The 26378-nt window shown below is 47.8% G+C and overlaps 1 protein-coding gene across 1 annotated transcript; it reads left to right on the top strand.

Moving 5' to 3' along the window:
• The first annotated feature begins 4551 nt into the window (after positions 1–4551).
• Positions 4552–24646, top strand: ATIC (5-aminoimidazole-4-carboxamide ribonucleotide formyltransferase/IMP cyclohydrolase). The gene is made up of 16 exons (XM_069021761.1): positions 4552–4658; positions 5113–5239; positions 6485–6561; positions 7579–7645; positions 9949–10037; positions 11346–11497; positions 11629–11785; positions 12971–13096; positions 13188–13295; positions 14528–14613; positions 15740–15829; positions 16783–16911; positions 17834–17926; positions 22690–22872; positions 23725–23880; positions 24325–24646. The coding sequence occupies exons 1-16, from the start codon at positions 4637–4639 to the stop codon at positions 24442–24444; spliced, it is 1782 nt and encodes a 593-aa protein (XP_068877862.1). The 5' UTR covers positions 4552–4636; the 3' UTR covers positions 24445–24646.
• The last annotated feature ends 1732 nt before the right edge of the window (positions 24647–26378 follow it).

The following is a 26378-nucleotide window of genomic DNA, read 5'->3' as shown; positions in this document are numbered from 1 at the left end:
CTCAAAGTGGATGGGATTCTTTTTTTTTACTGCAAACCCCATATTTGCAATTGCAAACAGACCTGCTCAGCCACAGCCTACATGTGGGTTCAGCCCATAGAGTAGGCACTGAGTCGCCAACAGGAGAAACTATTTCTTACTTTTTTCATAGTATTTTTCCTTCTATGCTTGGATAGGAACCAGCCTGTGGGAGGAAAGGAATGGGAACGTTCAGAAAATAAATCATGGTTCGGTTTATGCACCTTTGGGCCTCATTCATAACCCAGAGCATTAGGAGAATAACTCAGGCTGAAATCTGCAATATTTATTCCATTAGATGGAAATTGATTCTTTTGCAGGAAAACCATTAGACATTGATATCACAGGTTTGGGAAAACCAACCACTGGTGTTAGTGAGTGAAGAGGGGATGTAACCTTCACACCCCAGGTCAAATTGAACGTGCAGAGCTCTTTGGTGTCTCTGAACTTTAGCTAAAGGCTCACTGTCACCTCAGCAGCTCCGTGGGACCCTGAGCGGGGATTTACAAGGACAGCTGACAGCTGGCATACCACGGATGTGATTTAACTGGGACCTCCAAGGAACACAGTAAAACAAAAGCTGCTCCAAGCTGATAAGGGCTGAAAAAGAAACTCAGAATAGATCAGGGCTCTTGAGCCTCTCTGTTATTGTGGAACACTCCTGGCCAGCCTGTTCATCAGCTCAGGGCTGAAGCTACCCCAGAGTTAACTGGTAGCTATCGGCACAGGCAGTGTGATGCAGTTCTTGAACAAGGTTCAACAGAGCAATACTTAGCAGCTCTTTTTCTCCTGGAATACACCAAAGATTTTATCCTGCAGTTCTCATGAACCCTGAGAGCAAAAGGCAGACAAACCAAAAGCCTGGATATAGCAGTAACCCTTGAGAAACAGCCTGGATTCAATTCCACTCCCACCTCTACTGTTGTGCAGCATGAGACAGGGCACTTGAAGCCCCCACAAGACCTTTGCAGTAAGCAATCCCATAATACTGAGTGAGGAGCATAGAAAAGTACTTGCAAGGCTGTGGTCTCTGGGAGACTGGAGAAACTGAGGCCCAGTACTTGGCAAACAGCATTCAAGGGAGATACGAGATACCAGAACAATGCAGAGGAAGCAGTGCCCCTTGTGAATGTAACATATTGCTCATCTGCACTTCTTTGCTTCCCATTTAATAACTGCCAGGGGAGAAAACAGGAGTTTGAGTAGGACAGAGATGTATTTGTCTTACATCATGCTGAATACCACAACCTTTGCTTGAGGGCAACACAGAGCATAGCAGAGGCAAGGGGTTGTTGAGGAAAAGCGTGGGGTGGTATATAAATGAAAGCAGGGCCTGGTTAAAGAAGATAAGCTTGGCATGATGAGGAATTTCAAAGCTGAGGACTGTGTTCATACAGGCAGAGATGCCCACAATAACATGTTTTTCCAAAGCAGCCTCATGGTGATGAGACACCTTTCCTGAGCTAGGACAGATCTAGATCAGACCACTGGTGTAACACTCACTACTCATGGCACTCCATCTCTGAAGCACCAAACCAGGCCAGCCACCGACTTCCACTTCAGATAGAGTCCTACATTTTGGCTGGGTCTTCCTTGTACACTGGCAGGCCCAGCCCACCCTCTGCTAGCCCACAGACAGCTGCAGGTAGCTGGAGAATCCTACCTTGTTTGCTTCCTACCCTAACAGATTAACCAACAGCCAAACTGACCTGTTTTTCTACACTCTTCTTGGTTTGCTACATGAAAAAAACCCAACAACTGAAAACAGACTCACAACAGAGATTCAGAGCCAAGCTAAAAAGCATTGCTTGCTCCCTACAGTCTCAAGAGAAGGGAATCTAGGGTATTGTCCTAACAACAGCAACACCATCCCTTTTGTATGCTTCTATTCAGCTTCATCCTCTTTTTACTTATTAACACAGCAGAGCACACTGCATATTAAGCCTGATTTTTCTTTCTTGGATGTATGCCCTAGCATGATTTAGAAATAACCTTAATGTGGTATTTGTAATTCTAGCATTTACCTCTTCCCATTATTTCCAATATGATGTTACTGCATTCTTGGCTCAGGACGAGCTTCTGTAATGCTTTAAAACACCGGGAAAAAGCTCCAGAGAGACCTCATTCCTATTGAATAAATGATGGGACATGAGCAGAGCACAGGGTATTTGAATATCCTCTAAACATCACCAAAACCAATTAAGCTCTATAAAGCAAAACTAAACCTCTGGGGAGGCAGACTGTCTGATTTCCCCTGCAAAGCCACCCCCAAACCAGGACCTATCAATCACATCCAACTCCAGACACCCCTCTAGCACACAGCCAGAACATCCCTTCTCGGATGCAGAATCCCAGAATGGCTTGGGTTGGAAAGAACCTTAAAGATCATCCAGTTCCAACCCCCTGCCATGGGCAGGGACACCTTCCACTATCCCAGCTTGTTCCAAGCCCCATCCAACCTGACCTTGAACACTTCCAGGGATGGGGCAGCTACAGCTTCTCTGGGTAACCGGTGCCAGGGCCTCACTGCCCTCACAGGGAAGAATTTTTTCCCCAACATCCAATCTAACCCTGCTCTCTTTCAGTCTGACCCCATCTCCCCTTGTCCTGTCAGTCCAGGCTCTTGTAAGTTGTCTGTCTCCATCTTTCTTGTCGGCTCCTTCAGGTACTGGAAGGCCACAATTAGGTCACCCCAAAGCCTTCTCTTCTCCAGGCTGAACAATCCCAATTCTCTCAGCCTTTCCTCATAGCTCCATCCCTCTAATCCTGCTGATGACCTCCTCTGGGCTGGATCCTCTGTCCTTCCTGTGCTGGGACAGGGGTTAAGCCCAACCACCCCCTGCCACTCTTGCACAAACAGAAACCTCACTTCAGGCACCAAGGGACAACGAACTGCTGGACAGGCAACAGAGCCAATGCCATTATTGACACTGATAACGTCCCTCCCACTGTTTGTCCAAAGGCAGCAGCATCCCTGTCCTTGTGCACAGGCTGACAGGGCCACCCTGCTGGAATACACAGTCGCTCTCTGGAATACACAGTCGCTCTCTGACGTTGGATAAAAATGCAGCGCTCTGTCAAATTGTTCATTTGCTCATACATTAATCATCACCAAAGCCCACCTCAGCTGTACTCTTTGCACAACTTTTATTCTCTCCATGGTGTGTATTTTCATAATGATAGTGCTCATGTACCACTTAGCAGTATATTTTCATTTGGCCCCAGCCACCCTCCTGAGCAGTAATTTATTACTGCTTGTCACTTGCTGCTACTGAGAGTAATACACACACTGGGTTTACTCAGCCTGTTTGGTATTTCTGGCTTGACTCTTCCTCACACAGACAATACTGCTCAAGCCCAGAGACTCACAAATCAAAACAGCCAGCAGTCTGGGCCTTCCAGCTACACTTGCACTGTACTTCCCACCTTTTTGCCTGCAAGAGCTAAAAAATTTCATTTATCCCTTCTTTTTTTTAATGCAAGTGGAGAGCTTAATGCAGTTTGAGTGCTCTGGGAGCTGCAGGTGTACAGTGAACACCTGTGTGGTCGATGAAAACGCGACACAAGTACGCAGGGATGCCTCAGGGGCCTGCCCATGCTGACATTATTGCTGATTCAATATTACAGGTGGGGCCAGGGCTTGTGCTGCAAATTAATTGCAGAGCGCTCTACTTGCAAAGCACTGCTGTCCCAGTGCTGCACCTAAACCCTGCTGGGGTGTACAGGGGCACTGCACAGATTTTAACCTGTTAAAGCCAACATGTTCAGTCAGTGTTACCTGTGAACCACAGGCTAGAAGGAAAACAAGCAAAGCTCTTTTGCAAGGATTATCAGGAAATTTGGAGGCCCACAGTGGAAAAAAGCTCCCCGTGATAGCTCTCCTTATGGAGAGAAAAATAAATAAATAAAGAAAAGTATAATTTTACTATTTGCAAATGATTTTTTACCTCAGACTTGGTAAATGAGTGTTTTGCCTCTGCCCGTGTGGAAGCTCTGCAAGAGGATTTTCCACAGATGAAGCTCCTGTCCATACTCCTGGAAAAAATTAATGGTCCTTACTGCACCACCTTCCACTACGATGAGGTATTGCCTCACTACACCTCGTTTTTCACCTGTGTACTAAACTGGGTTTCCCACCAGGGAAAACTCTGTATGTCTGCACACGCGTGTCCGTGCACATACACGTACCTCTGCGTGTGGGTGGTGCACCCATGTCAGTGCACGTGTATATATATATATATATATGTGTGTGTGTGTGTGTGTGTGTGTGTGTGTGTGTATGTTTGGTGCACCCGTGTCGTGCACACTTATGCACTGAGCACATGTGCAGCAGGAACACCCGCTCGCACACCCGTGGCGCACACAACACCATGGGCCATCCTCACCCTCCAGGGCACCGCACCCCGCTATCGCACCCCGCTATCGCACCCCGAGGACACGCGTGTGTCCCAAAATACACGTGCCCGCCACCCAAACCGGGCACCGCCGCCCCCCTCCATTCCCCGCCCCGCCCGGGCCGCCCCCTCCGGCTCCCGCCCCCGTGCGCCCAAATCCCGCCGGGCCGCCGCCGATCGTCCCTTCCGTGCTTCCGCGCCCTCCTGTACCCACCGACGGCGCCATGGCCGCGCGGCAGCAGCTCGGTAACGCGGGGCGGGCGCTGGCCGCCGATGGCCGCGGAGAGGGTGGCCGTGAGGGGTGGGGGGGCTGCCCCGCCGCCGGCCCCGCAATGGCCGCCGGTTCGCCTCGGCAGGGCCCCGGAAGGTGCCTCAGCGGCGGTTCCGCGGTGTGCCGGGGGCGGGCAGGCGCTGTCTGTGTCCCCCGGGCCGGGTGTCCCGTGTTCCCGGTGCGGGCCGCTGCGGGGCTCGGGGAGCGGGAGCGCGCTGAGGCGATGCAGCTCCGCGCTGGGCGCCCTGAGGCCGCGGCCTCGCCTGAGGAGAAGCGCGAGGCTCTGGTGCTCCCCTTCCGCTCCTCAGGCACCCGGGGCCGCATACGCTGCTAAACTACGGAACTTATAAAAGCTTCACTCGCTTAATCCTGTCGTTTTCTCTGTTCCACTGTTTAAACCCAAACACTCGTGCTCTTCCCGTGTGCCAGCTTTACTCAGCGTCTCTGACAAGACCAACCTGGTGGAATTTGCGAAGAGCCTGAATGCACTTGGCCTGGGTTTAATTGCCTCCGGAGGAACAGCCAAGTCGCTCAGGGATGCTGGCTTGCCTGTCAGGTACACACACTCCCCCGTACATCACCACCAAAAATGCTCTTTTGGGCCCTGAGGTTACTTAAATTGTTTTCTCTGTGAACAAAAGTGGCTGAAAACTGACATGAAAGCAAGTCTTCCCTTCCAAAGGAAAAAAAAAAAAAAAACACAAAAAAAACCAAAAACAAAACAAAAAAAAACCAAAAAAACCCCCAAAAAAACCCAAAACAAACAAACAAACAAAAAAAAACCTACCCCAAAGCAAACTTCAGAACCTTCTTACTCGGGGGTCTGTTGGCTGAAGCTGAGGAGTGTTACTGTGCAGAGAGGTGTTGGAGCTTTTTGTTGGGATGCCTTGTCTGCCTTGAGCCAGCTTTGTTTCCTTGGGAAATCTGTTACCTTGCTGTTCATAATCTGCCCTGAGTGCAGCTCCTCACAGCCAGGTGAAGGCTGATCTTTGCCTAGTCCTGGGACAGCACTGATGTGTCAGGAACATGTTAAAGCTCACTGGAGTTCATTGGTCACAAATAATTTTTCCAGCACAATCACTTAATGCAGATGGAGCCTTTAAGTGTTGTTCATCCACTGTTAGAAAAAGGTCAGGTACAGTCACTGGCTGTTTTAGCCCATGGTTCTGGGGAAATTTGTTCTGGTTTCTTCCATGCTGTGATTTAAAAAACAGCTCTGGCCAAATAAAAATGGGTTTCAGTGCAGTGATGAAAAAAATGACAATTATTTGGCAGGACAGGTGACTGACTCCATTTTTGTTCCCTGTGAACACAGTGGGTGGCTCCTGGGACGCACCAGCACAAATCTACATCACCCCCAGAGCTCACTGTTACCCAGCACTTGGTTGTGTCTCTCCAACTTCTTTCCTTGGCTGTGCTGTCAATGAAGCCTGAAGCAAAGGATGCTCACATTTCACCTTCCCTCATTATTGTTATCTGCCACCCTAAACAGTCACAAGGAGTGGTGAAACTAAGCTGGGAGGAAGAGCACCTCCACACGGCCTTCCATTCTCTCTGCAAACCATTCTGACTTGGGGTTTGTTTATCTTGGTTATTCCAGTGTGTTCAAAAAATAACTGCACTTCTTAGCTGGGTGTGACCCATGAACTCCATTTCCATTCATGGGAAAAGCAGTTGTTGTCCCTTTGGCGTAGGTGGATTTTGTAGTGAAATTTATACACTTTTTTTGGCTTGGGTCATTCAACCTCTAGATAAAGTCAGTGTGGCACATCTGTTACCCTGCTGTTTTCTTCTTGGGCAGAGATGTTTCGGACCTGACAGGCTTCCCTGAGATGCTGGGTGGACGTGTGAAAACCCTTCATCCTGCAGTCCATGCTGGTATGTGTCTGCTAATACATTTTTCAGTCTAAAAGAGGGCAGGGAGGGTGGGAAGGAGGAGTTGACAGATGTCTTTTTTAAGGGTTGTGTGGAAGAACCGAGTAATGAGAACAGATTTGCTCCAGGAACAGAAGGAGAGGTGAAAAGCCAAGGGGTGGAGAAGTGCAGGGTGGCTGAATTACCTCCTTGTTGCTATGCTGGCATCTCTGCAGTTAGCAGAGCTCTCTCCCCGGGGCTATAAGTAACAGAGCTTCTCTGTGAATGCCTTTGCAGAGTCAGCTGCAGACGTGCTGGGGCGGGGAGCTCCACGGGGTTTAACCTGTGGGTGGGTCTGGTGAGCAGCATAAGGAACACAACAGCGTAGGCTTTGGGGGTGATTTCTGCATGCTCTGATGTTCTCTGACTCCTCTTCAGCAGGGAGGGTCTCTGATCAGTGGTCTGTCAGCACATTAATCCACCTGCTCTCTCATCTCCCGTTGTTGTGCTTGAGTTACCTCACGTGGAACCTGTTGCCCATCTATGTGAGGGCTGGAGACAATCTCCCATGACCCTAAACACAGGACTGTGCTGTTCCTTACACTGTGCCACCCTGTCACCCTCGTGTTTCTCTGAGTTCCCAGACCCCACCAGCCACCTGCACTGCTCATTCTCTCTTGCTTCCCTTGTCTCAAAGGGCAGGTGCCCTTTTTCTCTCCCATGAAGTCCTTAATGATGGTTTCAGTGTTTTAAGGGTAGCAACTGAGTGCTTAGAAAGTACATTGTTGAGGTTGCTGGTCAGTACCTGGAATGCTCTAGGATTTGGCCTTCAGGGAAGAACACCTGTTAGTGTGGAATTTGAACAGCCAAAGACTCCCTGAAGTGGAATAGAAGCAGGGGCTGAGGGTGCTGTCTGAACTAGAATGAAAATGTTACTATAGAAAGTCTCTGAGGAAGAAAGCACAATGTGAAGGGAGATGTTGAATTAAAAACCTGTTAGTGATTTAGTTCTTTTTTAATGAAGATGTTTTTTGTAACTAGGCATCTTGGCTCGCAATATTCCAGAGGATAATGCTGATATGAAGAAACAGGATTTCAGCCTTGTAAGGTAAATGTTGGGGGATGTGATGTAATCCATCAGTGATCAAAAACCAGAATTAGAGCCCAGTCAGCACCAAGGAAGGGGAGCAGTAGAGATTGTAACATCTACACACCAGCAGATCTGCAGTCTCCTTTCTTTGCCCTGGCAGGACATACTATGTATTTAAAAGTATAATTTTCTACAGGCACCTCTTCACCATTTGGAGCAAGAGAAAACTAAACTGGGAAGGTTATGTTGTGGTTTCCACAGGGGACTTGGAGGTCAGAATTTCTCCTGGTTCCCTGGGAATTCTGACACGTTACACACAGTCAGTGTAGGGCCATGTTACACGTGTTGCAGAGTTGAGTTCAGTACTTTGGGAGCTGGCTCATCTTCCCTCAGGTTGGTTCCACGTGTCTGATCAGATGGCAATTCCCGATTTTGAAATGCTTGTTTAGTAAATATACCCTTTGATATTTGCATAATGTTTACTGAATTTCAACACATAAATAAAGAACAGACACGGAAAGTGGGTCAGGAACACGGCGTTTGTTCAGACAGAAAACACACAGATAAGAGACAGAAAACTTAAAACTTTGTGAGCTGTCTTGGGAGCAAGTGAGCTGCACCCAGAAACTGAAGTAACCCAGTTTGTGCACTAATGTACCAAAGATTTATTTCTTTTTTTTCAGTTTTTGTTGGCATGTGTTTACTTGGTGCAGTCACACAGGGTAGTTTGGGGCTGTATGTGACTAACTGGTGTTAACATCCAACTACTGCTTGTGAATAACCAGTTACATGACAGGGAGTAGCTCCTGGTTCAGAAACAAATGGCTGAGCTGGACATAGCAAATTGTAGGTGTAGCCAGGGTGGGAGGTACAGTATGATTGTGGGCCAGAATGCATCTGGAGTTTTAAAATTACTTTTAAAAACCGATGGATGGATTTCTGGGCTGAATTTGAAAACCTGAAATTTAAAACCACAGGAATCCTCTTAGATGGCTCAGCAGTGGTGGCTCTTCAGAGCATGCTGCATATTAAAGCAGGCTCTGCTGAATTGCAGGGGGAATAACGTGCCCTTACATCAGTGACTTATTGTGCACTTGCATGCAGACTGATAATTTGGATTCAGGTTCTCTTGCAAAAAGCAGAAGTAGTTGATCCTCAGCAGGACTGTCTTTGCATAGTTGCATAAAATTTGCATATCCAAGTCAATGAAGGAAAGCCTGATATTGATTGTCTTGGTTTGCACAGATAAAAGCATTAGCAGTGTTAAAGTCCACAGATTCCTGATGGTTTGCAACAGGTCAGGAGCATGAATGGATTGGGGGGAAGGGGGCATGAGAAACAGAAAAGAAAATAAAATACATTGTAGGAAATTTAGAGACATGGGGGGTTTTGAAAGCCATACTGGAAGCTTATCATCCCTTCTGCTGGAGTTCACATGGAGTGGGAACAAAGGAATGTTATAAGTTGGGTGCAAGGGTACTCATCACAGCAGTTCTGTGCCATACTGAGCACGCCTTGGACTTTGATACCTTCATGTACTCAGATCAAGAAAGTAAATGAATTCTCTTGGATTAAAAACCCTGTTTGTGAAGGTCAGAACAAATCCCGCCTTTCACTGCAGTTCCTGTGGCTCTGGTAGGATGGGACAGGCAAGTTATTACATCATGCTTGCTGCAATACAGACCTACTTCTAGATCAGATGGAAAAACTAATTCCAGTAAGGTCCACTCTTAGCTTGAGCGGGAAAAGTCGATTTTCTCCCCTGCTTTCATGTGCTACAGAAGCTTTATGGCATTTGGGCTGCACACTCAGGCGCCATATGTTGTTGGTATTTTAAAAGTCCAGAAGGTGACATGTAGGTCATTTTCTGCTCTTGGAAAAGTTGTGGAAAATTAGATTGATTGCACTTTGTTTGCTGTGGACCTTCCCTGGGTGCTTACTCTCTTACAAGAATTGGTGGATGCCCATTTGCAGTATTGCTGAGAGCCCACTTTGAAGGCCTTTGAAACGGCTCAAGTGTGGACTAAAATGACTAAACAGTTATATTCAGGCACATGTATTTAAAGAAGCTCTTCCTTTAATCTGATGGCTGTAAACTGTGGTACTGACATTGTTTGATACACAGAGTTCAGTTACATGTCCTAATGCACTGTACCATCACCTGCCCTTGGGCTGAGCACCATTCTTGGCCACAGGATTTTATTCTGGTCCCTGATCTGAGAGATGACCATAAAATCACTGGTGATATCTTGGGCTTGCCAAGCCCAGTTTGGCCCTTTTATTTCTTCCTGAATAACCCAGTTTTCCCCTTCAATTCTCAGAGTTGTAGTGTGCAACCTGTACCCCTTTGTGAAGACTGTATCTTCTCCTGGTGTGACTGTACAGGACGCAGTGGAAAAGATTGATATTGGTAAGTTACAGGGAGAGCGAATCTGCTTTCCAGACAGACTGTATGCTTCTGAACTCTGAGTGGTCTCAGTTCTTCTCTTTTTGTTTGGTGGCCTTGCACACCTATAAAGGAAGTGAGCTCAGGAGCAGCAAGGAGCAGACTGAAGGCATAGTTGGGTAAGCCTTGTTGCTTTTAAGCAATTAAAATGGCAATAACAGGCTGGCAAGGCATGCTGCATGGGGGGAAGTCATGCACTGCCCAAAAGAAGGAGCCTGAGGGCTGGGCTTGGAAAGGCCTAGTGGACCATGCTTCCTACTGAAACATGGAGAGCAGACTACACCCCTTTTGCAGCCTGACAGAGTAATAGAAATTTAAAAAACCATGAGCTTTGCAGAGCAAAGCTGAACCACTGAAAGTGCTCTGAGGATGGCTGAGAGCTTCACTGCGGGAAGCCATTGCAAGGAAAAGGGTTGGTCTGAATATGTGGGAGTGTCCTCAGGACCTGAGTTGGGAAGCATGGACACGTGCATTAGCATGTTTTCTCTTGCTGCTAGTTATTAACCCCAAAGGCTTGCTGTTCCTTCACTGCAGCATCTCCGCTTGGCAGCCTGTGAACAGTACAGGTGCAGTTTTGTGCCATGCGGTTGGGTTGGGATTGGATTTTCTTGCAGTAGTTTAGTCCAAATGATGCCCAGCAGAGCTCTCTATTAAATGTTTTATGGAGTAATGCTTGCTCTGCATGAAGCAGTGCCAGCCTCTACTTTTCCTTTGCAACAGCCTAGTATCTTGTATGATTTAAGGAGTTGCAATAGCAGTGCAGTCAGACTGAAGGAAGAAGTGTGGCATTTTATCTCACACAGAGGACCTGGGCAAGACTCATTATTATTTGCAGAGACATTTGGGAACCTCTGTTGTTTAGCAGCGTGAAAGCAAATCTTTCTTCAGACCCCTGCCTGGCCCAGCGTGCAGAGGATGGTGGTTAAGCCATGTGTGGGGACAGCCATCCTCTTTGGGATGTGGCTGTGCTGTTCGAAGACATTCTTGCCCCCACCTGCTCATCACAAGCCACATCCTGTTTCCTCGCCCCTGCAGCTCTGCCTGGCTCTGCCAAGGCCAGTCAGTGTGCACCTTCAGCAGCAGATTGAGTCAAACTCACCAGCCTTGGGCATTTTGAAGAGCATTCTCACTCCTCTCTGTGCTGGAGAGAGGGGACACATTCATCTGGCACAAAGGATTGATGGTGCACATCTCTTCTTGGCCTCAGCCACGCCTCCTGATTGTGCTGTGTCCAGGAGGGAAGTGCTTCACGCCTGTGCCCTTCTCTTGCAGGGGGAGTGGCCTTGCTGCGGGCAGCTGCCAAGAACCACGCCCGTGTGACAGTCGTGTGTGACCCTGCAGACTACACTGCCGTAGCTAAAGAGATGGCAGCATCGAGGGACAAAGACACTGCCATGGAAACCCGGCGGCTGCTGGCACTGAAGGTTGGTCACATTTTCCTGCCCTGAAGGGCTGGGCCAGGCTCATGTGCCTTTGGTTCTTTACCTCTTTAAACACCAAATCCTCTGTAAGTTGATGTTTCTAAGTTGACAAGTGTTCCCCACTGTTTCCCCAGGCCTTCACCCACACTGCTCAGTACGATGCAGCCATCTCTGACTACTTCAGGAAGGAGTACAGCAAGGGAGTGTCCCAGCTGCCCCTGAGGTACGGCATGAATCCTCACCAGAGTCCTGCGCAGCTCTACACCACCAGACCCAAACTGCCCCTGACAGGTGAGGCCTCGGCTGTGCTGGCCAAGAGGGAGCTCTGGGATAGCTGGGAATGGAGATGGTTGGACATGTCTTTGAAACTGAAAGACTGTCGTGTACCTTAGTCCAAGGGATGGCCAGCAGTGCCTTCACAGCTGCTTTATTACTGAATGGCACTAACTCAGCAATTAAAAAGTTGAGCTGTATGAGACAGGAAAGCTGCTCTGCTGAGCCCTACAAGACCAATTGCAGCTCTGTGTTCTCTGTCACTGTAGGATTGTGTGTCTAAGATACTTTGAACAGATTTGTGTAGTGTACTTTCTGCTTGACATTAGATCCAGATTTTGCAAAGGAAAACCTTGTCATCCTTTTAAGATGTTTTTCTACTTGCCATTTTTCCTTGTTTAGTATCTTCCCCATTTTTTTGTGTGTCACTGTTTACTCTGCCTAGAAATCAAGCTGTTTTTCTCTAGGTTTGAATTGGTTTTGTTCTTTTTTTTGTCTTTCTTTCTTTGATGGTTTTGAGCAGGGGGTTGTTACCTTGGTTTTGTAGAATGCTGCTTCTGCTGATGGTGGCAGCAGGAAAGGATACTAGTCCCACCTGCAAATTTGAGACACGTCTGGTGTGTCTCTCTGCCATTTTACAGGGTGTGCGACTTGCCACAGTAGTGGGGGAAACCCCTGTTTTGGAGGGAAAGTCTGGCTACTCTTGTTCTCGAGACTGCTTTCAATGTGTGCAGGCATTGTCCTGCTGAATAAGCAGTGGAGCTTTGTGTTGCAGCGTTTTCCCCATTTCAACTCCGGGACCTCTTAGGAAGCTTTTCCATTCCTGCACTGGAGGTTGATTTGCTTGCAGCTCTGCCTCCCAGTATGGCAGCAGAACAATGCTATGTTCACTCCTCCTGGATTATTGTTAAAATGGTCTTTTCTCCTCCAGTCTCCTGAAATGCTCACAGTGCTGCCATGTCAGTGCGAGCAGTTCTTCTTTCAGGGCCAGAGCAAAGCGTTTTGAGAGCAGACTTTTAAATGGCCTTTACTCTTGGTGTGCATTTCTGGGCACTCCACCAGTTGCTGAGGAGCCAGGGTCATTGAACAAGAACAGTTTATAGTGATGTGAGTGCTTGCTGGGAGAAATCCTTTGTGCTGGCTCTCCAGGTTCTGGGGAGAGGGGTTTGCCTGCTATAATGTGTTCACATGCTGTGTTTGCAGTGGTGAATGGCTCTCCCGGGTTCATCAACCTCTGCGATGCCCTCAATGCCTGGCAGCTGGTGAAGGAGCTCAAGCAGGCACTGGGCATTCCAGCCGCAGCCTCCTTCAAGCACGTCAGTCCCGCAGGTAGGGTGGGATGTGCCCCTCCCCGGCTGTGTGGGCAGGTCCTGGGGCAGGCAGCAGCAGTCTGAGTGCCCTGGCTCGTGTTTCCCACTAGGTGCTGCTGTTGGAGTTCCACTCAGCGAGGAGGAGGCCCAAGTGTGCATGGTGCACGACTTCCACAAGACCCTGACGCCCTTGGCCTCTGCCTACGCCCGGAGCAGAGGTGAGGGCTCCAAATAACCGCGGCAAACCAGCCTGTCCAAAGAGCTGAGCTCGGGGCTCAGCACCTGAGCAGCATCCTCAGCTCTTCCCTTTGCACCACACTCCTCCTCCAGAGGGGTTTTCTCCATGAGGATCTGCCTGATTGCCTATCAAAAGCTGCTCTCCAAGAGAGCAGCCCTTGTATACTGACTGTTTCAAAGAGCTAAAACCACTTTGGATTCTGTTCCTTGGTGAATATAGAAGACCTGTAAGATGATACATTTGTAAGTTTAAATGTGTGCTTACACACACACACACATGGATGTGGGGCTTTGACTAAAGGATCTGGGTGAGCAGTGGTGCTGGTAGCACACTCGGCATTGGCATGCTCAGGAATATTTAACTTGAGTAGAGATGTTTCTGTCTGGTATTTGATGGGGGTTTTTTTAATGCTTTTGTATGGCAGAGCTCACAAAAGAAGCTAAAAAAAGTAGACAAAAGCAGCTTCCTCTGCTTAGCTGAGATACTTTGCTACATCTCTCGTTTTCCATGGCATTCCTAGAAAAGCTGCACAGATTATAGAAAACAAGGTAAACTTGCTAAGGAGCACATTGCCTTGGATTCATTCTTCACAGACCACCTTAGAGTGTTGCAATCACAAAACAACTGCACGATTGCTAGAAAAATAAACCCTTAGAATGGCAGGGACAGAAGAATTGACCTTGCTGAGTAGTGGAGCATTTGTGATGGGAATTGAGTTCACCTTAGCTATGCCATTAAATACAGAAAATACTTATTTAAAAAAAAAAAAAGAAGAAAAAAGTTGCTACATTTCTGGGTCTGCTTTCTTGCAGGAAAAGCCAGGTGGGAGCATAGCCGTCTAAAAGCTTTCCTCTTTTTCCAACTGTCTCCCATCTAAAATCTTTCTGTGTGATCCTTGCCTCTCCTTGTCCTCTTGCCACCAAGGGTACAGCTGAGCTGCTTGCAGTGCTGGAGGTAGTCATTAGAGAGTTAGAGCTTTGACAGAGGCAGTGAAGAAGGAAGAATATCTCAACTATGTGAGTATTTAAAGGTCCATGTGTTTGAGGTAGGATTTTTCATCCTTCTTGCTTTTATGGCCTCTTTTTTTTTTGGTTCTTTTTGCTGTGGGATTAAATTCTTACCTCTCATAGCAAATGACTGGACTGTAGGAGTGAAGAGTTTTCTTTGTGTGATGCTGTAGTTTGATAAAGGAGTGAAGTCAGGATTTTTCAGGTGCTGATCGGATGTCCTCTTTCGGTGACTTCATTGCCCTGTCTGATATCTGCGACGTGGCTACTGCCAAGATCATCTCCAGAGAGGTTAGTGACAGCAGAAAATCATTCTAGGATATCAAGGACAATCATTCTAGATGCAGCCATGGGTTTGTAGCAGCCTTTTCACTGGAAATCAACCTATTTTACCTGGAAGACTTTTACTGGTTTTTGTAATTTGTGTAATCGCTGATCTGGAGTGCAGAATTTACACCAATCTTTTGATGCATTTGTTTTTCCTACCTATTAACACCTGGCTGTGTGCTAGAGCCTGTGAAATAGCAGAGCTGGCAGTGCTGCTTTCCACGAGATGATTGCAGACCTCTGGAAAGAAACCCTGCTTAGGCTGTCAAAAGTTTCTGGTTGAGCAGATGTCATGGGAGAAGTAAAGGGCTGGAATGTTGATGGCCAGCCCTTTGCCCCAGGCAGAAATTTGGACACAGGTTGCTACCTACCAGTTACAGGTAGGGTCAGCCACTTCCCAGGCTGTGCTTTTACTTAGAATCACAGAATCTTTTGGGTTTGGAGCAACCTGGTCTAGTGGGAGATGTCCCTGCCCACAGCAGGATGGAATGAGGTGGTGTTTTCCAAACCAAACCATTCTGTGATTTTATGATGTCAAACAAATGAAAGAGCACATTCAGCTGGTTTGTGAGGGTAACATTTGCTACAGTGCTGCTGAAAACTGAAAAAATCTCACCCACACTGTAAGACACAAATGTGAAAGTTGTGTATCGCTTCATGGCACTGATGAATATAAACTCTCAGTTTCCATGCTCTTAACAGCTCTTTTGCCAGTGGTTTTACCTCCTCAGGAGTGTCACTGTTGAAATAAGAATGTATTGGTTTTTAAGGCACGTTTACTGTTAAGGCTGAGAAGTGGGAATGTCATGGTCAAGCTGTTTTCCCCCGGAGGACGATATTAGTTATTAGTTCCATTCTGCTTGAAGTGATGTGGGGTGCTTTTTACTAACCCCTGCCAGGAGCTCACAGTGCTCTGCTGGCTTTTGTTTCCAGGACTGAAACCTGTAGTGTAACAGTGCTTTTGCTATTGTAGGATGCACACAGACCCCAGGAGAGGTGTGTGTGCCTCTCTGGGAATGGCAGGTGGAGCTTTCAGGCTTAACCCCCCTTTCATTTTTCTCCTGTGGAAGCTGAAATCTGTGTGTTGCAGGTGTCTGATGGTGTGGTGGCTCCTGGCTATGAGGAAGAAGCTCTCAAAATCCTTTCCAAAAAGAAGAATGGTGCTTACTGTGTTCTCCAGGTTTGTACCCCTGCTCCAGTCAGGGATGAAGCTGGAAGCTTCACAGACACTTTGGACCTGAGATGATGCACATTTACATGCTGCAGCCAGCATGCTTGTGAAGAAGGAATATTAATATTATGTGGCCAACTCAGTGTCAGGTTTCCTTCCTAGTTCCTGCAGTGATTGTTGGGACTTCAAAATCACCCAGTTTTGGTGAACAGGACTAATAGATCAGATTGCTGTCAGGTCCTATTTCTGCTGCCTCTAAAAGACAAATGAGCAAAGAACTTCACGGTAGCATCACAGAAGGAAAATGCAAGGCTTAGCTGAAGTTCCAATTGTAGTGTAGCTGCCAGGGGAGCTGGAGAAGATGGCTCAGGAGCTTCAGGCAAGAAGGAATGAAATTGCAGACAGTCTTGGCAGCTGATTACCTCTGGAATTAATTAACTTTGCAAGGATGAGGTCGTAGTGGTGAAGCCTGTCTCTTGAGGGCTGAATGCAGAGCAGTGCTAAGGAAAGTTGGTCTAAAACATTTCAGTGGATTAGGAAAACCACATAAAAGCATGTGCATGCTCCTGTTTAGAGCTGGTCACCTTAGTCTGGGTTGTTTCCTGTCTGAAACCTCAGCTGGGGCCACCAAAATTCTGAATAAGGCCATGCACAGGTGGACCTGAGTGCAGCGTCACAGTTGCAGTTAACCTGATCCCTGTGCTGGTGTAAGTTAATTGTGCTTCCAGCTTGGATGGAGATGTGCCCCAAGAGTGCAGCTCTGGAAATAATCACGTTCGCTGTTCCCTTGAATGCCACAGGGGGGTGGGAGTTGTAGCCTGAGGCATGTGGGAAGCAGCTCCAAATATTTCTGCCTTCCTTTGGAAGGCTGGAAGATTCTGTGTTTTTCCCCTTTGTGTGAAAACTGGAAGACTGTAGGTTTTGGTCTAAAAGTGCTTTATTGGCCTGTCTTTGGCTTTCAGATGGATCCCCACTACGAGCCCGATGACCTGGAGGTTCGAACCCTCTATGGGCTGAACCTGATGCAGAAGAGGAACAACGCGGTCATCGACCGGGCACTGTTCAAGAACATTGTCACCAAGAATAAAAACGTGAGTTTGGAAGATCAATGTGCTTAAACACACATGGAATGAATGAACTGCTGTGCCTTCATCAAGGAAGTCACCACTGGGCAATTTTAAGAGCTCCTAAAATTTTTTAATGAGATTTAACTGGCTCTTGCCAAACAATGCAGTGGACTTTCCGGACCTAATATACTTGGGTAAATCAAGATAGCTTTCCTTGGTTTAGATTCCTTGGAGGAATCAAAGAGGAGCTGGACCTTTCCCATTATTTCAGACTACCACAATACTTGTAAATACTCTTTGTAAACAAGAAGCTACTGTGTGCAATTTTTTATGGTGAGACAGCCATGTGCCAGGGATCCATCACATCTCCTGACTCTTTGTTTACATCACCCTTTTGTGTGCACTGTGTTGTTTAAACTCTGGCCTGGCTGCTATTGCTCAGCAATTGGAGCCCACATCACCAGAAAGTGTTCAGTGATTTGTTTGTCTCTGATCTCGTTCTCATTAAAAAAACAGATGTTAATGAGCACATGATTAGTCATGGGCTCAGAAGCAAGTTCAGACATTGAGGTAATAAAAACTGTTTTCATAAATTAGGAATGGAACTTAAAAATAATACAGATTTTGGGAGCTATTCTAATTGCTGTGGTCCTGGTGTTTGCCTATGAGCACATCTGATGACAGTAAATGCAGAGGAGTTTTCAGGCTTAAGGCCAGTGATAGAACCTGGTGAGATTGAGTCTTACCCCTGAGAGTTGGGAGATCAGCTGCCAAACCAATCATTTATGGGTTTTAATCTAAACAAAATTTGCTGGTAATTGAACAAACCAGGGTATTTTTAGCTACCTTGTTCTGCCTGTGTCTGATTCAGTAACTGTGAGGGCTGGGGTGTAGCATGGCTGCTCATGGGTGTCAGAGTGGTGTTGACAGTGGTGTTCTGTTCCAGCTGCCCGAGGCTGCTGTCCGAGACCTGATTGTGGCCAGCATTGCTGTCAAATACACCCAGTCCAACTCGGTCTGCTACGCCAAGGATGGGCAGGTAACTGCAGCAGGGCTTTCCCCACCCCACTGCTCACAGGCTGCTCTGGCAGGCCTGCAAAAGCCTCCAGCACACAGGGAGCTGCTGCACAGGGCTGGAGGAGCTGCCCTGCACAGCGCTGTGCCGAACAGTTGTTCCTCAAGAGGCTGCTTCAAAACCTTGCTGTCATTTTTTCATGGTAATGGCAGGGCTGGCTCTTGCATTGGTGGGGTTGGAAAAGCTCTTACATGCTTCTGCACTATGGCCTTGAGTAATTTCTTTCTAACTACTCTGTTCTTTCACATCATTTTTCTCAGGGAGTCTTGTAGTCAGTGTAAAGCCTTAGGAAATTACAGTAGATTTCACAGCTGGATTCTGACTGTCCAAATGCTTCTTTATTTTCACTTTTTACATAGAAAGATGGGATATGCTTTCTTTTTTTCACACCTCCAGGGCAATAAAAATCTTCTGTTCTTCCTGATTATATTTTTTTAAAAAAACTCATGATGGATGTTGGAATTTATAGGGGTATTATCAAATGTGTAATTGAGATTATGAATCATACGGCCACAGAGTGGTTTGGGTTGGAAAGGACCTTAAAGCCCATCTCATCCCACCCCTTGCCATGGGCAGGGACACCTTCCACTAGCCCAGGTTGCTCCAACCTGGCCTTGGACACTTCCAGGGATCCAGGGGCAGCCACAGCTTCTCTGGGCAACCTGTGCCAGGGCCTCGCCCACCCACACATGGAAGAATTTCTTTCTAGTATCTAACCTAAATTTCTCCTCTTTCAGTTTCATTCTTGAATTTAAAAAAAAATCCTTTCTTTCCAAGTCATCAGCAGGCATTTGGCCCAAATCAGCTATCTAGAAGTTGGTGTAAATGTAATAGAAGTTGTATTTTTGCTCAGCAGATCATTCTTGTAATGGTGCTGTTTAGCTGGTTCTTTGTTCTCCATGGAAGTTTTTCAGTAGGCATGGATTATTTAAAAAAAAATATGGAAGAAAAAGACAAAGAATGTTTTTGAGCTGTAGTAAATCATAAATCAGCAAAATGGAGCAAAGAGTGAACCCTACAGGTGGAGACTGAGATTGAGCTGCAGTGCTCTCCTTGCATTGGCACTGATCTGTTTTTGTCAGGTTGTTGGTACAGCCTGAAAATGCTGCAGGGCTGTCTCAAAGGACTTCCTGGGGCTGTGTGCTGTGTGGTTCCTCAGAATATGTCTTTGGAGAGCCAGCATTTGTCTTTTATTCTGCTTTATGTTGTTTTTTTTTTTTCTTTTAAATGATTCTCTGCACTCAGCAGCGTTAGGTCTCATACCCCCAGAACAAAGGTGTCTCTGCCTTTGCTCCTTTTCCCTCATCACAGCAGATTTCCCCCGTGCTTTTGCAAGTCTGGGCTGAGCGTGGTGCTGCAGATGTTTCCAGAGTGTGTGTGGTAATGGATGTACCAATGGAAGGGAGAGGGCAGGAGGGAGCAGGGAGAAGCAGCCTGGGCACCCAGGCAGGGGTTCAGCTGGCTGGGCTGCAGGGGTGGCTTGCAGATTTTAATCAAATACGTTCTGGAAAGCAGCTTCCACATTGTTACACTTCAAATGCTCTTCCAGGATCTGACCTGGTTTGGGTTACATGAGCCAAGTCTGGCAAAGTCCACCTTGCTTTCAGTCCCATTGCTTTTGGTTTTCCAGGGCTTATTTCAGCCTCACAGCATCCCTAGGAAATGGGGATGCCTAGGAAAACTCTGGTGTATGAGACCTCTGGAATGTTTAACAGCTTGGCTCCACTGGCTTCAGGAGTGGATCAGCCCCTCCAGTGAGGTAGCTGCGTTACTACATCCTAGGAAAGTGTGGAGTGGGAAGCATTTCTGGACCTGAGTGTCACTTAATTTGCAGGAAGCCAGCTGCCACTAATTGCAATAAACACTTCCACTTGTTCTGGCTGACTTTCAGCTTGTACCACGCTGATTTACACTTGCTTTAATGACACCATCATGTTTTAAATTAGCAATTTAAAATTATTCTTTCTTTATTCTCTGTACGGTAGCATAAAACAAACCTGTTAATTTACCTTATGCTTTCCCAGTGACTTCACTGTTTTGTTTGTCTTCCCAATGGTCAAGTCCTTTATTAGATTTTTATATTTCCAAGTGTCTTTAGGGTTTTTATTTTCATTCATTATCCAGGGTAAATCTGAGTAGGTATTCATTCATTATCCAGGGTAAAATCCAGAGCAGGTCTGGATTGTTTTGCAAGAATCCTTTGGGCATTATCCATCTCATCCACTCTGTGCTGTTGCACAGCATTCCAGCTATGGAGTGTGTTTGACTCTCCTATGAACTAAAGTGTTTTATTCAAGTAGTTCTTAATTTTCACCCAATCTTTTTTCTATTTAGTGATAGATTTTTTTTCTACTCACCCTGTGCTGCTGTCTCCTTTCACTGCTCACACTTAATAGGTTCTGCTTAAGCACTTTTGGATTCCCAGGAGATTAAACTCTGAAAGAAACATAATTAATTTTTGTGTAGGAAAAGGGGGGAATGGCTCCTTTGTGGAGGATTTTGAGGTTTCAGCTGTGTTTTTGTATGGGGGAAGGGCACCATGTGGGGCAGGGAGAGATGAGGTGTAGGAAGAAGGATTCTATAAAGTGAAAAAGGCAGGGAATAGGTACAGGCCAGTGTGAGGGGAGAGTCAGGTCCAGGTCTAGAGGCTGCATTAAGCAGAAGCTCAAGCTACTAATTTTTTTATCTCTAGACCAGAAATTTCAGGCTGGATTGAGGAAATCTTCCCCAGCAGGATTCCATCAAAACCTGTGGTTTTAAGAAAGGCAAAACAATGGCTTGAACCTGTGTTGCAGATGAATCTCTGTAGATTTGGGGATGCTTGTGAAGATGTTACAGGCTGCATCACTTTGATCAACTGAAGTACAAAGTCCCTGCCATTTTGGAGTTGTTGAATACAAGCCACAATTTAGTTATTAATCTCTTGACAAAATGTAGGTCACAAAAAAAGTGAAATATTTTGAGTGGTTCACAGAGGAAAGGAAAAGGCTCTTTCAGAAAGGTTCTTGGGTGCGGACAGGTAGCAGAACACCCTATTCCATCAAGGAGTGCCAGGCCACAGCTCACAGGGGTGTAATGAAGATGAGGCACTGTTCTGGCTGGGAAGGGGCACAGAACATCCCAAATGTCAGAAACTTGGGAATGTTTTATGGTATTTTGGCCCGTGCTAGCAGCAGCCAGTCCGGTACTCTGCAACATCTGCATCCCCAGCTAAAAATTCCTGCCTTAGCCTGGCCTTGCTAGTCCCACTCTGAAGGGCTGGGTGGCAGTTCCTGGTGTGCTGTGGGACACAGCCAGCCCTCTCCTTTGTGCAGGGAGGGAGGATAAACCCCTGTGGAAGTGATAACACACCAGTGTGCAGCTGAGCTCCTTCGGGGTCCAGGGTCCCCTGCAAGTTCTAAGTGGGTGTGTTGGGAGCAGAGGCTGGACATCAGCAGTGTTTGTTGGGGGGAAGGTGCCACTAAACCATAAGAAACTTGGCATCTGTTCCGTGTTTGTGCTGCCACCAGTATCCCTGTGGGTTTCTTACGCACTGATGACTTCAGTTATGGCTGAGCAGATCATATCTGATGGCAGCCCAAGCCTTTCATTTGCTCCTTGGGGGAACAGGATCCAGCAGAATGTTTTATGGTTCTGGTAAGAGGTGAAGTCACTGTGTCTTGATGAATGGGAAGACAAATGACTCATTCCTTTGAGGGCAGCCTCTGACTTATGGCTTTACCATCTGTCCCAGTCTGCGCTGGGAGCTCGGAGGCACTGGCCAGCATCTCGAGCCTCAGCACTGTGTCCCTGGAGAACAGTCTGGGGAACAGCTCAGCTGTGGCTGAGCAGGAAATGATGGGAGAGACTTTGTTTCCTGTCAGATCTCCAGATTGAAGTGGGAGTGGGACCCACAGGATGGACAAAAGTTACCAGCCCAGGTCTGCCATCCCTGGTGGCTGAGCTGAGCAAGTGCTGTATTTTCTTAGCAGCTTCCTCGAGATAAAACCACTGTGTGGATTTTGCTTATCTGTTAGAGATCAAGCCAGAAGTGTTATTAAACGGGGTTAGCAGCAGCTATCTTAAAAAGCCCAGATTCTGGCAGATGGCAGCACAGGAGATGTGTGGTGGGTCCAGGGCCTTGACAATTCATGGGATGTAATGGTGCCACTGACCAGCATTCCTGAGTGAGCAGTGGGGTTACTTTCTTATCAGCCTTGCAGACGAACTGCACCTCTCAGCTGGTGTGGTTAAGCTGTGTGTGCCTGACTCAGCGGAGAGATGATGGTGTTTGGGTGACCTGGGCTCAGACATTAATGCTCTGACTGAAGTGCCCTTTTCCAGAAGGGGCAGGAAGCCAGCCAGCTCTTGGCAGTCACATTTGTTTCTGTGACCTGCAGGATTTTGTTTTGCCTTAAAAGCCGTAACTGTATCACTCTCCTGAGGTTAAGGGTTTGACTCTGATGGCTGGGGCTGTGTTACTTAGAAGGGGGAAAGAACACACCTGTTTCGAGTGTGACTGTCAGCTCAGCAGAGCTGTGGAAGTTAGCAGTGCAGACAGCTGGCCCTGTAACCAATTTACAGGATCAGGGATGCAGGCATTTCCCAGGTTTTCCCTGCTAATTACCTACACTCTTCAGCTGCATGGGTGAGGAGCAGCTAAATTGTGGGAGGCCTTTCTTAAGGGTTTGTCTGGAATGCAGCTGTGGTGGTGATCTCAGATTGTGCTTGGTACCCCTGTGCTCCAGGTCATCGGCATCGGCGCGGGGCAGCAGTCCCGGATCCACTGCACGCGCCTGGCTGGGGACAAGGCCAACAACTGGTGGCTGCGGCACCACCCCCACGTGCTGTCCATGAAGTTCAAGGCAGGCGTGAAGAGGGCCGAGATCTCCAACGCCATCGATCAGTACGTCACCGACACCATCGGAGAGGTGAGGGCTGCTCACAGCTCCCCCTGCAGCACAGCTCTGCCAAACGAGGTCTTGGTGCAGGACTTAGACCTGCTGGGAGTGTTGTAATGGGTGACCCCAAAGAGCTGGGGGATCCTGGGCCCTGGGTGGTGATCCCCCAGGGTCATTTACTGGCCCTGTGGCACAGTGTCCTTATTTGCCCCTCCAACACTGCACCCACAGCCCTGGGAGCTGGAACCTGCCCTGTGCCTCAGTGAGCAGCTTGGCTTCGGCTCCTGGTTCTTCCCAGCAGTGAGGATGGGTTAAAGCTCCAGCTGATGTTCCAGTTCTCCCTGTCTTGTCAGTGGCACCTTCTCACACAGAGCTGTTTGTTTGTGTGGCATTTCAGATTCTCAGAATCCTTCTGACCTCCCTGTTACAGGCCATAGTGAGACAACAAAATAGTATGTCCTTTTTAAGTATCAAAAGCCAAGAGCTGGATTAGGGACCTTGTGAATCACCTCATCAGCAGTTGCTTGTTTAAGGGGGTAAGAACTGGAGCAGTTGCTGTTCAAGAAGGTGAATCATAAACTGAGCTGCTGTCGGTCATGGGTAAAGTCATCTACCAGATGCCTGCTGGCATTTATGGAGCAGCACACTGCCGGCAGAGCATCTTGGAATTGAGGGAGAGAAGGAATCCTTCAGGCCCTGTGGTGAGGAGAAGGAAGGAGTTAAAAGGATGCAAGAAGTGCTGATGGTGGGGGTGTGTTTTAAACACCCTGGTATGAAGTTCCCAGCAGGAGAAAGCCCAGTGTCAGAGGGATGCCATCACTCATCCCCTGGCTGGGATGGAGCCGTGTGCTCTGGGGCTGAGCTGGCTTCTTGTGCCTGCAGGATGAGGACCTGGTGAAGTGGCAGGCCCTGTTTGAAGAGGTGCCCAAGCAGCTGACGGAAGCAGAGAAGAAGCAGTGGATTGCCAAGCTGTCTGCTGTGTCCCTCAGCTCCGATGCCTTCTTCCCTTTTAGGGATAACGTTGACAGAGCCAAGCGGGTAAGGTCATGGCAGGGCCAGGAGGTTGGGGTGGCTCCAGGGGAGTGTCTGTGCAGCTTGAGCTTTTCATTTTGTGTGCACTGCTGAGCAAAATCCCTGCACTAGGATAGCAGATCCTGGGAAGGATGTTGCTGATGGTTACTGGTCTCACATGGACAGTAATTATCCAGTCATTGCTCAGTTTGTAGATTTGGGATGAATAGGGGATTAAAGTTTATTAAACGATTTAGGAATATCAAGCCAAGGCCTGTCGCTTCCAGAGAAACCATTTTGGGGTTATTTCTGAGCAGCAGGGAGAACTTCCTGCTCCCCTTGAGGAGCAGCTTTGGGGATGGAAGCCTTCATTCAGTGGGATGTGGATATAGGACTGGGACTGCCAACTCCTTCCAAGGGGGATTTTGGTTTTCCATCCTCTGATCCCTCCACTCCTCCCTGTGTGTGCAGAGTGGAGTGCAGTTCATCGCTGCCCCTTCGGGCTCGGCTGCCGATGACGTCGTGATCGAGGCCTGCAACGAGCTGGGGATCACCCTCATCCACACCAACCTCCGGCTCTTCCACCACTGAGCCCTCTCTGGGCACAGCCTCACCAGCAGCCAGGACTGGAATGTCACTGGTGGAACTGGGAGGCTCCTGCAGCCTGTGCTTGGCAAGAGCTGGTCACTGTGAAGAGGCCTTCCCCCATGTTAAGGGAGAAGGATGTGGCACAAGTTGGCTGCCAGTGTAGAAAATCAGTGTCTTTTGCAAATAAACATACAGTTGTTAGCTATGTGCAGTCTGTGTGGTCCCTGTCACCCAAATTCTGTGTCCTCAGGAAAAAGGTTTCTTCTTGAGGTAGGTTTTGTGGTCCAGACTCTACTAATGCATTAGATGGCCTGTGCAATGGTGTGAAAGCCTGGCTTCTGCTCAGCTTCTCATAGAAGATAAAGATCTGAATTGGGGTGGTGGGGGTTTTTCTGAGTCAGCAGGTGCTTCTAATCCATTATCCTCTTCCCTGTGGGAGAAGGGGGAGCAGGTGGTTTGCAAGAGGCACTCTGTCCTACAGTCTGTGCTTTGGCAATGCCATGTTGCTTTCTTCAAGGTGAAAGACCCATTGACAGGCCTGTTCCCATACTGGGAGCAGAGCAGAGTCCACAGCATGGAATGGGGGAAGTGGCCGGAGCCACTTCCCTTCTCTGCTGTCCACAGTTAGCATTAAGCAGATTTGAACTCTTGATTGGGAAAAGCAAAGTGGAATTCTGGAGCACAGTGAGAGGAGTGAAAGATGAGCCCAGACACATTTTTGCTGGCAACCACTGTGCCTGTTCCAAAGGGATTTTCTCTTTTTGGTTCCATTTTACAAAATCTGTTCAGTTTTGCCCAGGAGCAGCCCAGAGTTTTTCAGTGAACACTTCTGTGGGCTCAGCTCTCAGCTGGTGCAGAGCAGGGAGTGTCCACATGTGCCTTTGGCTCAAGCAGGGCTGCCCAGGTGGGAGATGGACCTGGGAGAGGGGAAATTCTGGGTGTGCTCCTGGCTCTGCTGCTGACATGCTGTGACTCTAGCCATGAATTTTGTTTTGCCTGATTGCCTGTTTGATCCAGACACTTCCTAGGAGATAGGAGGTATTCAAGACTGGTTTTCCTTTAATGCTGTCATTTCATCTGCCCTTGCTCCAGCCTGAAAGGGAGCAGACTCCTCTTTTCTGATCTCTCCAGTGGCTTATTTCCAAGTGACTGGATTACACGGGACAGGGTAGAGAGCATTCTACTGTTTTGGGACGGGTTAAGACAGCAACCCAAAATAAAAAATGGTCCATTTCTTCCTGGCCCCTTTGCTGTGCTAACCCCATCCCTGGCCTCTGACTTTCCTGTGCTCTTGCTCCCCAGGAGTTGTGATTGCTTGGAGTTTTCCTTTAAAAGTTGGGGGTTGGGACTCTTCCACAGAGAAGAGTCCACAATGCTCCTTACATGTGTTTCCTGTCCCACTGTTGTGGCTGTAGCTGGCACAAACCCTGCTGTGAGGTTCTCTGGGGAATCTCTCTGTCCATTCTTTACCTGCATCTTCTCTGGCTAAACCAGAGACTGGCAGTAAGAATCTGGCAGCTCCTGTTCTGTGTATTCCCCTGATGCTTTGTTTGCTGTCCTTGGGGCACTGTTTATTTGCTGAAGGAAGTTAATAGGTACTGATCTTCCAGGTGAGATCTGCATGAGATAGGAAATGTCAGCCTAGGGTAATACCTTCCTAGGGCCTGTCTGCTGTTTTGCTTGTGCTGCATGACTTGTACACATCTCAGCACCTGTAGAGGGATGGTTTTGCCTCCTGCTGTGCCTGTGGTAAGGTTAAAGGACAGGCAGGAGTTGTCAGAGGGGGTAACTTGGACTGTTTAATGTCCCAAACAAGAGTTCTTGATGACCCTGCCTCACTTGAGTGGATAAAGGATGAAAAAAATCTCTGGTCTGGTTCCAGGTGTGGGGTGACTTCATAGGAATGTCTCTGGGAATGGCTTGTCCCCTGGGCTGCA

The sequence above is a fragment of the Aphelocoma coerulescens genome, chromosome 7, assembly GCF_041296385.1.
Source record: "Aphelocoma coerulescens isolate FSJ_1873_10779 chromosome 7, UR_Acoe_1.0, whole genome shotgun sequence".
Classification (NCBI taxonomy): domain Eukaryota; kingdom Metazoa; phylum Chordata; class Aves; order Passeriformes; family Corvidae; genus Aphelocoma; species Aphelocoma coerulescens.
Note: the sequence above shows the minus strand (reverse complement) of the source record. Positions and strands in the feature narration are given on the sequence as shown.